Consider the following 15,712-nt stretch of genomic DNA (forward strand, 5'->3'; position numbering starts at 1 on the left):
ACAGTGGCTACGCCTTAAAGCAATTTTACTTAAGGTGTGTCTAAAAGAGCATCCGTAAACTCGTTCGCTGGTAATGTCGTCGCAAGCAGGCAAATGGCGAAAAGGCCGCAGAATTATATCGACCCATTGTCGACTGGTGACCGCTGTGTCTATACATGTATAATACCATGGGAACTAATGAATGTTAAACATACATAAACTACAATAAACGACCTTGGTTAACAGTTATCCTATGTATTGTGTAATATCGGTAAAGTCCTCGTGATTTACATTTTTTAAATACCAGACGATATACTATTTTGTTTACATTTCATTACAGTATATGCCGCAGGAAACTTATATTTATTGATTCTAAGATTTTGTTTCGTGTACGAAGTTAAGATCAAGATAAATATGAATATATTTGCGTATCATATTGATAGTTTATTAATTAAAATACTGGAGCATAAAATGCTGTTTACGGCAAACGTATCCAGACATATCTTTCAACGACTCCATTCCCTAGTTCCCTAAGGATTGTTCAAGTTCAAGTTGTCGTGCAATTTGTGTTTATAAATTTGTATCCAAACATATTAATGCTCGTTTTTAGGCTTTATACGTGGAGAATATGTACTTTTTCGTTATATGTAATAACTTTATTGTTAGTGAGAAATTATATGTTACCAGATGACCCGGCAAACGTTGTTTTGCCATGTATATTATTTCAAGGAAACATTTTTTTAGTTCAATAAAAACCACTATCTACTATAATAAAAAATAGGGGTTGATCGTAGAGGGGTGAAATTTAGGGGTTGTAGGTATTTTTGTATCATAAAAAAATAAAAACAAAATGTTTTGTTTAAACACACAAACACAACACAAACTAAGGGGTTTGAAAGACAGATAGTAGCCGATTCTCAGACTTATTGAATATGCATAGAAAAATTCATAAGAATCGGTCAAGTCGTTTCGGAGGAGTATAGGACCGAACATTGTGACACGACTGTGACATGAGAATTTTATATTAGAAGATTATTCTTAACCTATGACATAGGTTTGTCAAAAATACGTTTGTGACATACGGGAGTTATACTGAGCCCGGGATTCGGTAGATCACACCTTAATTGATGTGTTTAACTCAACAATTAACTGTTTCGGCTTCAAACATAAACATCGTGTTTTTCCCGCGACATTTTAATGGTGTATTTAGATCTATTATTGTTTAGTGGTGACGCCCAATATTTCAGGAAAGTTTTCTTTAGTTTTTACAAATCGAAATGTATGTCTATATCTCATTACGATTTCTCAATCTGCAGATGCCCCAGCAGCGGAGCGTGAACAGTTGTTCGTGCAGAAGATTCGGCAATGCTGTCTATTGTTCGACTTTGCAGACGAGCCTCTGTCGGACCTCAAATGGAAGGAGGTCAAGCGGGGTGCGCTGCTGGAAATGGTGGAGTACATCACCTCACAGCGTGACGTCATCACAGAGGCTATATACCCAGAGGCTGTTAATATGGTAGGTAACTTGTAAAATTACTGTAGGTACCTGTTAAACTATCCCGATACAAACTCGCAAATCACATAGAAATTACACTAGCCAAATTGAATTTCGAATCTACAGAGGCCTTACTGCGTACTTGGTATGACTTTGAGGTTTCAAAAACTAACACAGACACAGTGCATGATCATAACAACTTTCACGTACACTCTCAAATACATGCGCATACACACCCATTCGCACACTCACTCATTCACTCATTCTTAATTTGTAACACTAAATTTATTATTATTTTTATTTTTTTAAACTGTTTTAAACATGTACCATGTACCACGGAATAATTATTTTCTAGTTACCCACAACACAGGGTCCTAGTGTGGGGACTAGCGATATATGAATTTTGTCACAACCCTTTTGTCATAAATATAGTTTTTATTATTATTATTTATTTAATATGGTAGGTCTTCTCTCGAATTCTTCTTCATCTGCATAGGTCTCAGGACATGCCATTTCTTAAACTGTTTTTATTACCGTATCAGCTATCGAATCATGATCAGTGCGTCACTATAAAGCACCTTTGAATACTTAAATTTCTGCACCAACGTGCTAAAAAGACCCGGGGAATTTGCTATTTAAATGTAATAAAGCCAAATCTCTCTCGAATAGAAATATTGTAACGCTGTGAAATTTAAACCACTAGCTATCTAGCATAATTCACAACAGCATTAGCACACTGATAATTGTCACGTCTTACTCCTTTTGTCGCGATTAAAGGTTATTTTCACGCAAATGGCGTTAGTCTATGTATAACATGACTCACTATGTACACTTTTTACTTTTTATATTTCATGTATCCTTTACTGGTTTAGTTGGATTTTTGTTACTGTTTAGTTTTTAAGCTATTGCATAGATTTTATCGCGGGCTTTGAGCGCGGCGACCGAATCAAGAAATTCCGTAACGAAAAAAACCTTACACACGATGACGTAATATAGGTGAGCATGAGCGCGGCCGGTGCAGCCGGTACGCGGTGTTAAGAGTGGTAGATTGAAATATTATCAAAGTTAAAACTTGAATTAATATCTAAGAAAAACAAATACTGCATACGTTGATAAAAAATGCTATGCAATAGCTTTACCGCGGCATTCCTCAAGTGCCACACGTTTTTTTTATAATAACTATATGTAATATGTATTTTTACACTTCTTGCCTACCTTATCTAACTTAATACATTTTTTTTCTCACAGTGGTTGCCTGGAAGAGATCGCTCGAAAGCGATAAGGCCGCCAGTTGCCCTCCTTTACATTTAACTATGTAAATTTTTTATATTGTAATGCAACGAAGTGTAAATAAATAATAAACATTAATCGATGGAATTGTTTGTCAAGGCCGTTCTGTAGTAATCCCTAGAGAGACAAAACTGACTAGGTCAATTCGAATGTCAGGGTTTTATGACTAACTTGATTTTTATTATTCCTTCCTCAGTCTACAGTCTTTGTATATACCTACAGTCGTACCTCGATATACGAGTTCCCTAATGTACGAGTACACACTACTCCCACCTCAGACTTTTGATATGTTCGGTTCGCGTTTTTTGCTTTTGTACATTTACAATATTAGACGTATACATAACATTTATTACTTACACACAAAATAATAATAAAAAAATTAAAAATAACAAAAACAATATAAAAAAAAAGGAATAAAGTACATTTTAAGTGTGTTAATATGTGTGTGTTGTGATTGTAACTGGCCCTGGCTCAGCGTTATGATGTGGAGCAGACGTGTTCCACAGCGTTGGTCATTCTGCCAGAGACCACAACAGTCAATAGAGTATTAGATTTATTTTTATGACTATGAATATGTCTATTGAATTAAAGAGTGAAATCATTTTCTTATTCATAAACACTTCATAAAAACAACTGAGTTGGTGTTTTGGGTACTGGAACGGATTAAGGGTATTTCAATTAATTTAAATGGGGGAAATTACTTTGAGATACGACATACGAGCAAGGTTACGGTACGAATTAAACTATATGTAACCGTATGTCAAGGTACCACTGTATTGCAATTTCTTGTTTTGGTGTAAATGCCGCGATGAGTTGAATTGTATGTTTTTATATAGTACTAGTTGACCCGGCAAACGTTGTTTTGCCATGTATATTATTTCTAGAAATCATTTTTTGAGTTCTATAAAAATAACTATCTACTATAATAAAATATAGGAGTTGATCGTAGAGGGGTGAGCATTAAGGGTTGTATGTATTTTTGTATGCTGTATAATAAAGAAATTGAAAAAAAAAATGATGTCTAAAAAATAAAATTATTATACATAAATAAATAAAAAATTAAGTGGGATGAAAAATAGATGTTGTCTGATTTGCAGACCTCACCGATAAGCACACAAAATTTCACGAAAATCGGTCAAGCCATTTCGGAGAAGTTTAATTTCAAACACACGAGAATTGTATACATTAGATAGATGACTTAATTAATCTGAAGTTTCTGAATCGTAGAATTAACTTTCCCGTCTTTTTAAAATAAAAAGGAAAACCATAGTTTTCTATAACATTGAATTATGAAAATTTTTAACAAACTGGTATTCCAAACCAACTTAAAAATCCGAAGGAGCATATCTCCAATGTCCGTGGACCGATCGGTATGTTCAAGATGTCAGGGTATCAGGGTGTCAGGCACCCATATTAGGGTATAATCAATGACTACGAACTTTAACCTATCTATATAAGGACCGTCTTAAAAAGTCAATGAAATCCATTATGGACTTGGTACCGACTTAAAAAATAGCATAATATAATCTTTATACCCCGTATATATTTACTATGGTTTAATACATTTACCTAATGTTGGTAATATAAGTAAAATTTTATTTTATTTAGAAGTGGGTTCTTTATTTTAATCCATTATTTGCAATCTAAATTTTGTTTGAAAGTACGCAAACAACCTAGGGAAATAAATTGTCGCATTGCAATTAAGTATACATTAACCTTCAATTCTACCTTGATATTAGAAATTGTGATATTTGCATTTTAATACGTACATTTTGTGTGCCGCAGTACTCTACACGGATAAATTTATGGTTTGGACTTCTCTAGGGAAGCATAATTTTTTTTAAAGATATTCAATCAAGATATAAATTATTCCTACGGGTTACACGATGTACACGTATGAACTTCAATAAAAATATTAATTAAAAAGTGAAATGCAAATAAATAGCATTTCACTTTTTAGTTAACTAAATAAGGCTGAAATAAATATTATTATTAAATAAAGTTTTTTCATATGCTAAAGCAATCAATTATAATAACAATAAAAATATATACGAAAACAAACGTTCATTCTCTATCAACAATGATCATGGCGAAATAGTAGCACGCACTTACTGTGTGAACACGCAAACACGTAGTATCAAAGTGAATCAAAGTGGAAGTAATATATACTGTCAGTCACTATATACTATTACTAGGTATATAATTTTAAGCACCTAATCACCGAATCATTAAATAAGTAATTACTTAAAAACTCAAACTAGAAGTTAAATTTTTTCTTATCTATTTTGGAAATGTACTTTTTAATAAATTTTATTTTTACAACATTATCTTATATTTTATATAGATAGATTATACTAGTAGGTACTTTAATAAATAAATACCGTAGTGACAGAAATCGTTTTGCTTGACCAGTAAAGAGGTCAGAAAATAATGCTCGTCGTAAAAATTGTGACACATTTACATTCAGCGCGGTTTTCTAAGAAATGTGATATTACTTTACGCAGCATGTTTAAAGGGATTGCTTTTATCTTTTGATATATAAAAATAAATGCTGACTGCGTATACAGATTTGGCCAATTTTGATCTTGATATATTTGTGGGAGTTCAGGGATGGTTTCAATGGTGTTTTTTTTAGCACATGAACATGAGGAACATGTATTCATAATTTAAGTTTCTTATATATTAGTTTCGAGCCTCAAAACATTTGATGTTTTGTTTTTTTTTTTGTCACTTGGTTGTCAAGCATTTAAAAGTGTACATAAATTGTTACTAAGGTTTGAACACATTTTACAGAAATAATTGTAGGTGATACGAAGTTCACCAGTATTGTCTTTTGTTATGGTGATGTCGATTTGCTAGATATCTTTAATAATGACGCTGGAGATTTTTTATTCTTTTATTCTCTTATAATAATTATTAATATTTTTAGATACGTTTCTTCCAATGGTACCACCATTTGATCCCGGAATTGTATGAAATTCCGATATAGGGCTCAATATAGGCACATCATGTCGTCGCACATCACACGATTGATTTCCTCAATGGTATATATAGGAGATATGAGTGGACGTAATAGTTCATTCTGGGTTCTTTTCCTGCTCAGTTTCTGTATCAAAATTACCATTTTTTTTTTAAATTCATGGTACATACTTGGACATTAAAGTATAATGTACTAGTACTACAGAAAATAATTATTTTTTACTTTTATTATTCCTTAAACATAAATAATAATCTATGAGCAGTACTCATACGGTTCCGGTATCATCTGGGTGCTTTAAATAATAGAGGATTTTATTTTAACTCAATATTAACCACTTACATACAACAATAGAATATAAGCTAAATAATGAACTGTTAATTGCTATGTAACGAATGAATGCAATGTAACAGTTGCAGAGAGTACCTACGTCTGGCTATACTTTTGGGGCGTAAATCCGATGGTTTAGGAAATCGCCACGCTTATAAAACTAAGAAAGCCTGAGTGAGCAAAATGTACAGCCTGGATTCGTATAAGTACAAAACCACCAAAAGCCACAAAGGGACACCTTCGTGCCTGAAAATACTACTTGAAGGTCACACATAGTTAGGGAATTCAATCCCGACTCGAGATCGTAAATTCGAAATTTTCGTGATCTTGTCTAGTTTAAAAAAACCACATGACTGAATACGATTAAAACTGCTTGTTTGTGATAGTGATTTGAAATCAAAAGCCTTTATCCTTTAATATTACTAACTAAACTATTAACACTTTTACTAACATGATCATAAACAAAACAAAAGTAGGTATAGGAGATTAATAAGTAGTTGAGAGGTATTTTTGAGAGTATCTTCTTAAAAAACAACGTGTATTAAGTGCTATCTGCTAACTGGCATCTAATGTCCGTTGCAATGTACCCAGCTGCTGAGAATGCCCTCTCCGACTTAACACTGGTTGGCAACAGCGTGACTAAGCAATTATATGCAATCTGCAAAAATAAAAATATGATGATGCTTTAAATTATTGAGAATTTAATATTAATTGTTTTAGACTTTTATATTAAATTCTAGTCATCGCCGAATTACGTATAAAATTGGGAATACCATGTATACAGTTTTTGTCATGTGTATTTTAAAGAATCATTATTTTGTCCACAGTTCGCAGTCAACTTGTTCCGAACATTGCCGCCCTCATCAAACCCAAATGGTGCGGAATTTGACCCTGAAGAAGACGAGCCGACCCTGGAGGCGGCGTGGCCCCATTTGCAACTGGTTTACGAGCTGTTCCTTCGACTACTTGAGTCGCCAGACTTCCAGCCAAATATAGCCAAGAAATATATTGACCAAAAGTTCGTTTTGCAGGTAAGTAAATTTGTTTTGCGAAAGTATAATTTTATTATTGCGTTAAATGTGTGCGAAAGTCTATAAGAAATTAGTAATTCATTTGAAATTAAAGAAAGCAATATAATCGTAATATAATTATTTTATAGTTTCGAATCTTTAAACTATAGAGGAATCACAGCGTTTGAATATACAACTTCGAACTTAGTTTCGTCAAGTATTAGGTTAATATGACAGCGCGATAGTATCGACTACCTATACTATTTCTATAGTTTACTAAAAGTATTCGAAAGATGTATGCTCCCGTTTTCCAATTTCGGGCACGACGCTTTTTACCTTTACCATATAAAAATGTAGCGTTACTTTTCTATTACGATAGCTATTATATATATAGCTATAGAGTGATTAATTTGTGGTTATCTACAATGGTCTTTTGCGCATGGGGGGTAATCAACCGTTAATTATTATTAATTGATACTAATATCCGTTCGACAAGTGTTGTTTTTGAATGCTGTAGAAGGAACGTTAAGACACAAAAAATTTCCCGTTTTCAAATCTAAATTATTTTGTCTACATATATTTTTACTGTGTACAGTTATGAACATCAATATTTAAAATGAAATTATCAAGGCCGTAGAGCGGGCGAGAAGAAGCCAAAAATCTATGTGTCACCTTTTAAATCGCTAATTTGTTTTGTAAGAACGAAAATTGCTAATACAAAAGGTACATCAACATGTAGTAACAATAATAAATACACTATACTAAACTGTTTATACGCTTAAGGGAGATTATTATGTATTTATCTTTTTTTCGTTATATGGTTTGTTGGAAAGAAGGGTTTGGACTAGGACTTTGGTTGAAAGAACCAAAGTCGAGTAATTTTGACTCTATACTCATGGTTTACACTTTACACTGTATGTCTAATAGTAATATGTTAAAATCATGTCAAAAGGTGCTTTATTCAATTGATATTATATTATAATTAACTTATATATATTTTTTTTAAATTAAAATACTGTAATAATATCAATCCCGATATTCAATATTTATATGAATAAATATTGAATATGATATATAAACTCTTTAATAGTGCTGAGTCGTTCAATTTCGTACGGTATCACATTTACAGACATCATTTTTACACATTTTTGACATCACATTTAAAAAACAAATGAATTAAGACGCAATCAGGAGTTAAGAACAGACGTTATTTAATTAATTTCTAAGTTAATTACGCCTTTTCTATATCTATATAAAAATAAATCTTAAAATATGTTGCTAAACGACAACTGGAGTATTTTTCTTTTAAATCAATCATTGAGCTCTGAATGTTTTTATGGAGAGAAATTTGAAAAATATCTATTTATTTTATATACTATTCCGGAAAAGCGAACAATTTTTATAGCATAGCATATATCCTTACTAAAAAGGTAGTTAAGAAAACATATACTATGGCTAAACGAAGTTCGCGAGGACAGTTATTTAATAATGATTATTAAACTACAATGCCTCGACATTATTATTGTTCGGTTTGCTTATACAATTATTATAACTTTGTCGACAGCTCCTCGAACTATTCGACACAGAGGACCCAAGAGAGCGGGACTTTCTCAAGACTACCCTACATAGGATATACGGAAAATTTCTAGTTCTTCGTGCCTATATAAGGAAACAGATCAACAATGTTTTCTATAGGTAAGAACTGTTAACAATTATATTGACCTAATGCGTTTGATTCAAAAATATGAGTAAGCATAATGACATTGGTCAACCGCTGACATTGCTGACTCGTTTGTCCTATATTAATTTAGCTGAAGGTGCGCTCTGACAACTAACATCTTAATATATATAAATTACGCGTCACGTTGTTTGTCCGCAATGAACTCCTAAACTACTGAACCGATTTCAATTAAATTTGCACACCGTGTGCAGTTTGATCTAACTTAAAAGATAGCTTACATCTCAATTTATACCCGCAATATAAAGTTATTGCAAAATATTTGTTTATTATTTGATAGTCACACTTCTAACAGATGGCGCTGTGTTGAAAGTACCAACGTTTCACATAAGGTACAATTAAATGGCATAACCACCAAAAAAAGCATGGTGGTCTCCATGACTAGTGTTTTCCTAACGTTTTAAATAGTTTACTTGTATTATGCAATATAACAAAAACCTTAGCCACGGCAACGCTTGGCCGGTCTGCTAGTGTTATATATGTGTGGATATTTGGTACCAAACACCAACTAAACAATAATCCAGTGAGGCTACTGGTCAGCATAAATTTCCTTTTTTTTTATTTGGACCACAAAGTTAGGATAAACATAAGAAACAAATTGACGTGCATATAAAAATATGAAGTGCTGTGCCGTCCATATAACACGCGACCGGCAAAATCAAGAAGAAACAAAAACAGTGTGGATAAAAACAACAACAAAAAGTGAAACTTCTTTGTAAATTAATTATTGAGTAATTAAGCTGCTCAAATCACATAATTTAATTTTGCCAGTCATATTAATGAATGATACTTAGGCTGATTAAAAACCAGAACTAAAATTAGTTGTTATTATGTATAAATACCACCATAAATATGGTTACAATATTATACTAGCACATCTTTATTAAAGAAAAAATATTCGACAAAAACGCTGCACATCTTCGTGACGTTCCGTAAAAAATTTACCCTCATGCGCCTAAAGAAGTTTCACTTCAAAAATAAAATAAAATTTATAAAAATAATTAAACTATTTCTTTGACAACTTTTATAGGAAAACTAGTGGCCCGTCCCGGCGTCGCACTGGTGGACATTTATTTTTTAAACATTTTTCGTAGATATTTATATGTTCTTTAATATTGTGGAACATTTTTTTGTTCTATCATTAATAGTTTTCGCAGAGCATGCGATGAAAGATATTTTATAGGTATATTTTTTACACCTTGGGTTACAACAACATTATTGTTGTTTTAGTAGGGATCTTTATTTTTTCTTGCAATTAAAATAGCCCATATTAATTAGTGATGAGTCTGGCTATTGAAAGAAGATAACGAAAAAGCGCGGCAAATTCAAAAAAAAATAGTATGGTATCCCTAAAAGTTTGATATATTTTGTGGATTAAACTTACTTGATTTTATTTTATTACTTTTTTACATTTATAGTAACTGTATTTCTATGAAATTAAATACAATACGTATTTAGTCTTTTACTATTGATACTTAAAATGACTAGCATTGCCTGGAAAACTAAAACTATATTTATTATAAACCACAACTTTATTCAATAAAACAAAATTCTTTATTCAAAAAATCAATAAAACAAAGTTTAGGCTATTTATTTATTTATTAACACTTCGTTGCATATACATTAATATAGTACAATTGACATAATTAAATAAAAAGGAGAGCAACTGGCGGCCTTATCGCTTTCGAGCGATCTCTTCCAGGATCTATACCTGTTAACTATTCGGATAAAATATATAATAGAAATAAAAATGAGTAATTGCATGAAGTATCAAGTCAATAAATCATACTAACCTAAGAAATTCAATGACATTATGTGTTGCCATCCGAAAGTTTTCAAATAATTCTATTATCTTCTTTCATTAGCCAGACTCTAATGTAGCATTCAAATGGTGAAAGAATTTTTAACATCGGTCCAGGACTTTTTGAGGCAATTCGTTACAAACATACTTACATACAAATCTTTCACCTTTATAATATTAATATAGATATAGGACTTCTGACACATTAAGTGTAGGTATATCCTTAAAATCGTTTGGCACGAGGCCGGGGTTCGAAGTTTTTTAACGTTCGTGGGCCATAATTAGAAAAAGCCAAGTTAACAAAAAATCTGGATTATAATCTATGTTAATATGTCGTTACTTGGTTGGTTAAAAGTACTTTTCTATATGATTTTAAAGTTTATCTTTTTCACTTAACGTTAGTGACCAATTGCTGCAGCGGTTATTATGAATACACCCATTAGTTAATGAGTTTTTACATTCATTGCGTGTCAAACATTTCAATTTAAAATACAGATTTTATTCGATTTTAACATGCAAATAAATGGAATGTAAATTATATTGACCCAGGTTAGGGTTATGTCGGCATCACGTCATCGTTTAACATTACCGTATTCATAAATCGTAGGTAGTAGAATTTTGGAGTAATATAATGCATTTTTTATTTTTTAGGAGATTAAATAGTTAATTTATATTCGAATAATCAGTCCAAATAAATGATAATAGTACATATTTTTGCGTTTAAAAATTGTCATCATTATAAATTTCATAATACATAAATATATCTTGAGAAATCTACGGGAGGATATCGCGTTATAAGAAAACGCGTTATAGGGGTACCGTGTTATATGGGGGATTACTGTATTTCTTAGCAATCGTGGGCACAGAGAGATTCAAGAGTTATGTAAATAATGTAATGAATTCGAATCTTTAATAAATTATTTGTATTCAAAAAGGTTTTATTTAAATGTATACGTCCAGTTTGCTGTATATTTTTAAATTTACTACATAATTGTTTTTCTATATAGAAACTGATAATTGCAAAACGCAATATTGATTTGACTTAGAGTTTACGTGCAAGCTTGCAATATGCATTTAATGTTTTATTTATATTACAGGTTTATATATGAAACGGAACATCATAACGGCATTGCTGAGTTATTAGAAATACTTGGATCAATTATAAACGGCTTCGCGTTGCCTCTCAAAGAAGAACATAAACAATTTTTGCTTAGGGTAAGTTACGATTGAGGTACTTTCATATTTTAGAACGCCAGAACCTAAATCCCAGAGCTCTTAAAAAAATTTACGTGCGAAGTACCTATTACGATTTGATATACGAATTAAAATGTGATGCGTAGACCAGTTCAAATCTCTATTACCAGAAAAGCAATACTATTGAACACAAGATAGTCAATGACAAGAGAATAATTTAAAAACCCTTTTGCTAACCTTTTGGCTTGCCGTGAGCTGAGCTTAATTAAATGCAGTATAGAAAAATTGTGATTTATTTTTATTTAAAAAAGGTTTGCGTAAAACAATTAAAGTAATTGTACACCTTTTAAGAGGTAAATAGCATACTGCAGCATATAATATTAACTTATCTTAACAATTAAAGAACAGTTCTCTCCCGCTAAGTCTATACTTACCTTTTAAAGGATCGCCCTGATAGCTAAACAACTATGAGCAGCTATAACAAAAGACGGAAAATTGCGTAATCATTCCCAGTGTCAACTCCTATCTAAATAGAGTTGTCAAATCAAATGGAGTACACGTTTCGTCTACTAATTCTCATCTGACAGGGAATTGTCCGCAGTTACCTCTATTTCCAAAATATATTAAGGATCAATCGACAGGAAGGCCTGAATGTTTATTGTGCTATTCCAGGTATTACTCCCACTGCACAAGGCAAAATCTCTATCAGTCTACCACCCACAGCTGGCCTACTGCGTGGTGCAGTTCCTTGAGAAAGATCCGTCACTCACCCAGCCCGTTGTTCGGTAAGATTAAATTTTTCAGTAATATTCTCCTTTTACGTTAAAACTAACAAACTCGAATATCTATTGATGTATTGTCGCCATTTCGTGACACTTAAATTAATATAGACTAAGTTAACATATATTTGTATATATATAACATCGTATAGGCGATACATGCCGTAGCGACCTGTCGCCATGCAAACAAAAGCTTTTTTTAGATGTTTCACATCAAAAAGTGTACATAAAAAGCTGGTAACGCATCCGTGAGCCAGCTTAGGGAGCGCTCAAGTATTACGTTACGCAATTTTTGGAGATTATTGACCCCCCCCCAAGTAACGTGCCGTAACGTTTTTCTGTACCCAATAGTAAAACGTTTCGTGACCACCCAGTAACTCTTCAGACCTAAAAATGGTGGTGGTATGTGGTGTAAAGTACTGGAAAGTCGAAATAATATAAACAATAACGCGTAATTTAATCCCTGCTGCGCATCGTAACGTTTTACAAACAGACAAAAAATTCGTTACGTAATACTTGAACGCTCCCTTATTTAATCCAGCTAAACAGCAAACTACCAAATTAAACAAATACTACTCTTCAGACACATTCCATAATGGCTAATAATTAAATAATATTTCTTTGTTGTTTTGTTAATATCAGTGAAATTAAATGAACCGTTTTTAGGGCATTACTTAAATACTGGCCGAAGACACATTCACCAAAGGAGGTGATGTTCTTAAATGAGATGGAAGAAATCCTAGACGTGATAGAACCAGCCGAGTTCCAGAAAATAATGGACCCGCTGTTCCGTCAATTGGCCAAGTGCGTTTCCAGCCCACATTTTCAGGTATGTTTAGTAGGTTCAGGCATTAAAATTATTTGGTAATTATTAAATAAATGTTCCTGAGCAGTTATGGCCTAGTGGCATCAGCGTGTGACTCTCATCCCTGAGGTCGTAGGTTCGATCCCCGGCTGTGCACCAATTTACTTTCTTTCTGTGTGTTTAACATTCGAACGAAAACATCGTGAGGAAACCGACTTTTTTTATAGAACAGGTGGCAAACGGGCAGGAGGCTCACCTGATGTTAAGTTACCGCCCATGGACACTCTCAATGCCAGAGAGAAACAGATACAGAAATCTGAGATCCAGACCTAAAAAGGTTGTAGCGCCACTGATGTAATTAGATTATTATTATTTTTTTTATTACTTTATTAAATTCATATATTTTTATATTTATTGCGTTACATTATACATTTTAACTCAATCTTTGAGGGTTTAAAATTCCTTTGTAAAAAGTTTAAAGTTCTTAATACACTTTTGGTTTATAATACTATAATGTCATTAAAACATTTATTGTGAATGTATGCTATTTTCGTTTAAAATGTTTACTCAAAAAGCAGCGATATGGGTGAAAAAAAAAATTATAAAAGAAGGCAACAGTTAAGTTCGGTTGTGGTTGTTGGGTGGATGTTTAATTAAATAAAACTCTTTGTTTGAAGTTAAGTCAAAGTAAGTAAGGGTTGTCCACCCCTAACATTTCATTTTTATTTTTTTGGCCATTTTGGAAATAATATACTTGACAAAACGACGTTTGCCAGGTCAGCTAGTTTATATGTAAAATTTAATATTTTTGACGTTAATAAGAGTATATTTTCGTCTCCAGGTCGCAGAACGCGCACTATACTACTGGAACAATGAGTACATAATGTCTCTAATATCGGACAACGCGACTCACATACTGCCAATAATGTTCCCGTCGCTGTACTGCAATACTAAGTCTCATTGGAACAAGACAATCCACGGCCTGGTCTACAACGCCCTTAAGCTCTTCATGGAGATGAACCAAAAACTCTTTGATGAATGCACGCAACAATTCAAGCAGGAGAAAGAGAAGTGAGTTTTAATATTTTAATCATTTTAAATATATTTATTAAAAATTACGTACAGGAACGATCCAAAGTTTTATTAACACTTTAAAAGTAATGGTTATAAGATTTATATGTGATCTTAGACACGATTAGAGTATGATGATGCTTTAGGTTTCTAAGCACATGTAGTGTAGGTATGTTTGTACATAAATTTCACCGAAACTAAGATATATTTAAATATGGTTTCAACTTCCTAAGTTGAAGTTTCATCAATATCGGGTTTATTATATATCAATCCCAGTCTGGGGAATCCAAATGCTTACATCTAAATACTCCATACATTGACATATGTTCCTGTTCCTGGTTAGATATTTGAAGGTATATTTTTTTTTGAAATCAGTTTTATAATAAATTTATATACAAGTAATTTTTTTTTCAGGGAGACAGAACGTCTTCAGCAGCGTGAAGAACTATGGCAGCGGTTGGAGGCTGTCGCAGCGGCTAACCCCGCCTGTCGACAGCTTGACTCTGAACCACTCACGCCTGATGCTGAGGTGAGATATTTATTTTACCACAAACGTGAATATAGCCGCTAATCTAAAACCCTAATGAAGTTAGCAACTGAATAACACTCATCCTTAAGTTAGCCACCATTCAACAATGACGTTAAGTTAGCCGCTAATCTCAGTACAATTTTATTTGCAATATAATATTATACTAATCGGTGAGATGAAAAGTTCGTAGGTAGACACATAGATGGCGCTGCTAGTATTAAATGAATATGAGTTTTAGTCTATTAGTTTGTGAGATATAGTATTATGAGTGAAGGAACTTTAGTTTGTTTAAAAAAATGGATAAAAAGAAATTTCGTGTCACGTTAACTTTTATTAATAGTTTTGGAGATAATAATTTACGTACGAAGTTTGACGTCAAAATTATAAATTTCTGAGTCACACGATGCATAGAATAGGATAATTAGTACAGTAACTTTATAATTTACAGTAACCAATACAATAGAATAAAATTTTAACTAAGAACATAATATAACATAACAAGAAAAATTCAACCTTTTTATAACTGACTAATGCAATCCTCGTAAATTCAGCCATTGTGCAACTAAATATCTCAGACTCACATGACGTAATAGTATTCAGGCTGCGAAAGACGAGCGTAAATCGTACTTCCCTAACTAAATCTCCAACATTTCCGCATTATATAACTTTCTCTAAATAATACATTTTAATTAGGTCTCATCCGAGCCTAAGCAG

The 15,712-nt window shown here is 32.5% G+C and overlaps 1 protein-coding gene across 2 annotated transcripts in view; it reads left to right on the plus strand.

The window, feature by feature from the left end:
* Nucleotides 1-15,712, plus strand: part of LOC125052873 (serine/threonine-protein phosphatase 2A 56 kDa regulatory subunit gamma isoform-like) — a 38,436-nt gene that overhangs the window by 19,857 nt on the left and 2,867 nt on the right. For both annotated transcript variants that reach the window (XM_047653929.1, XM_047653924.1), the window contains exons 3-10: nucleotides 1,296-1,495; nucleotides 6,899-7,102; nucleotides 8,646-8,776; nucleotides 11,718-11,835; nucleotides 12,487-12,599; nucleotides 13,260-13,422; nucleotides 14,240-14,469; nucleotides 14,884-14,998. In XM_047653929.1, coding sequence (XP_047509885.1) covers nucleotides 1,296-1,495; nucleotides 6,899-7,102; nucleotides 8,646-8,776; nucleotides 11,718-11,835; nucleotides 12,487-12,599; nucleotides 13,260-13,422; nucleotides 14,240-14,469; nucleotides 14,884-14,998 — 1,274 coding nt within the window. The remainder of the gene's footprint in view (nucleotides 1-1,295; nucleotides 1,496-6,898; nucleotides 7,103-8,645; nucleotides 8,777-11,717; nucleotides 11,836-12,486; nucleotides 12,600-13,259; nucleotides 13,423-14,239; nucleotides 14,470-14,883; nucleotides 14,999-15,712) is intronic.

Source organism: Pieris napi, chromosome 1 (genome assembly GCF_905475465.1).
Source record: "Pieris napi chromosome 1, ilPieNapi1.2, whole genome shotgun sequence".
Lineage (NCBI taxonomy): Eukaryota > Metazoa > Arthropoda > Insecta > Lepidoptera > Pieridae > Pieris > Pieris napi.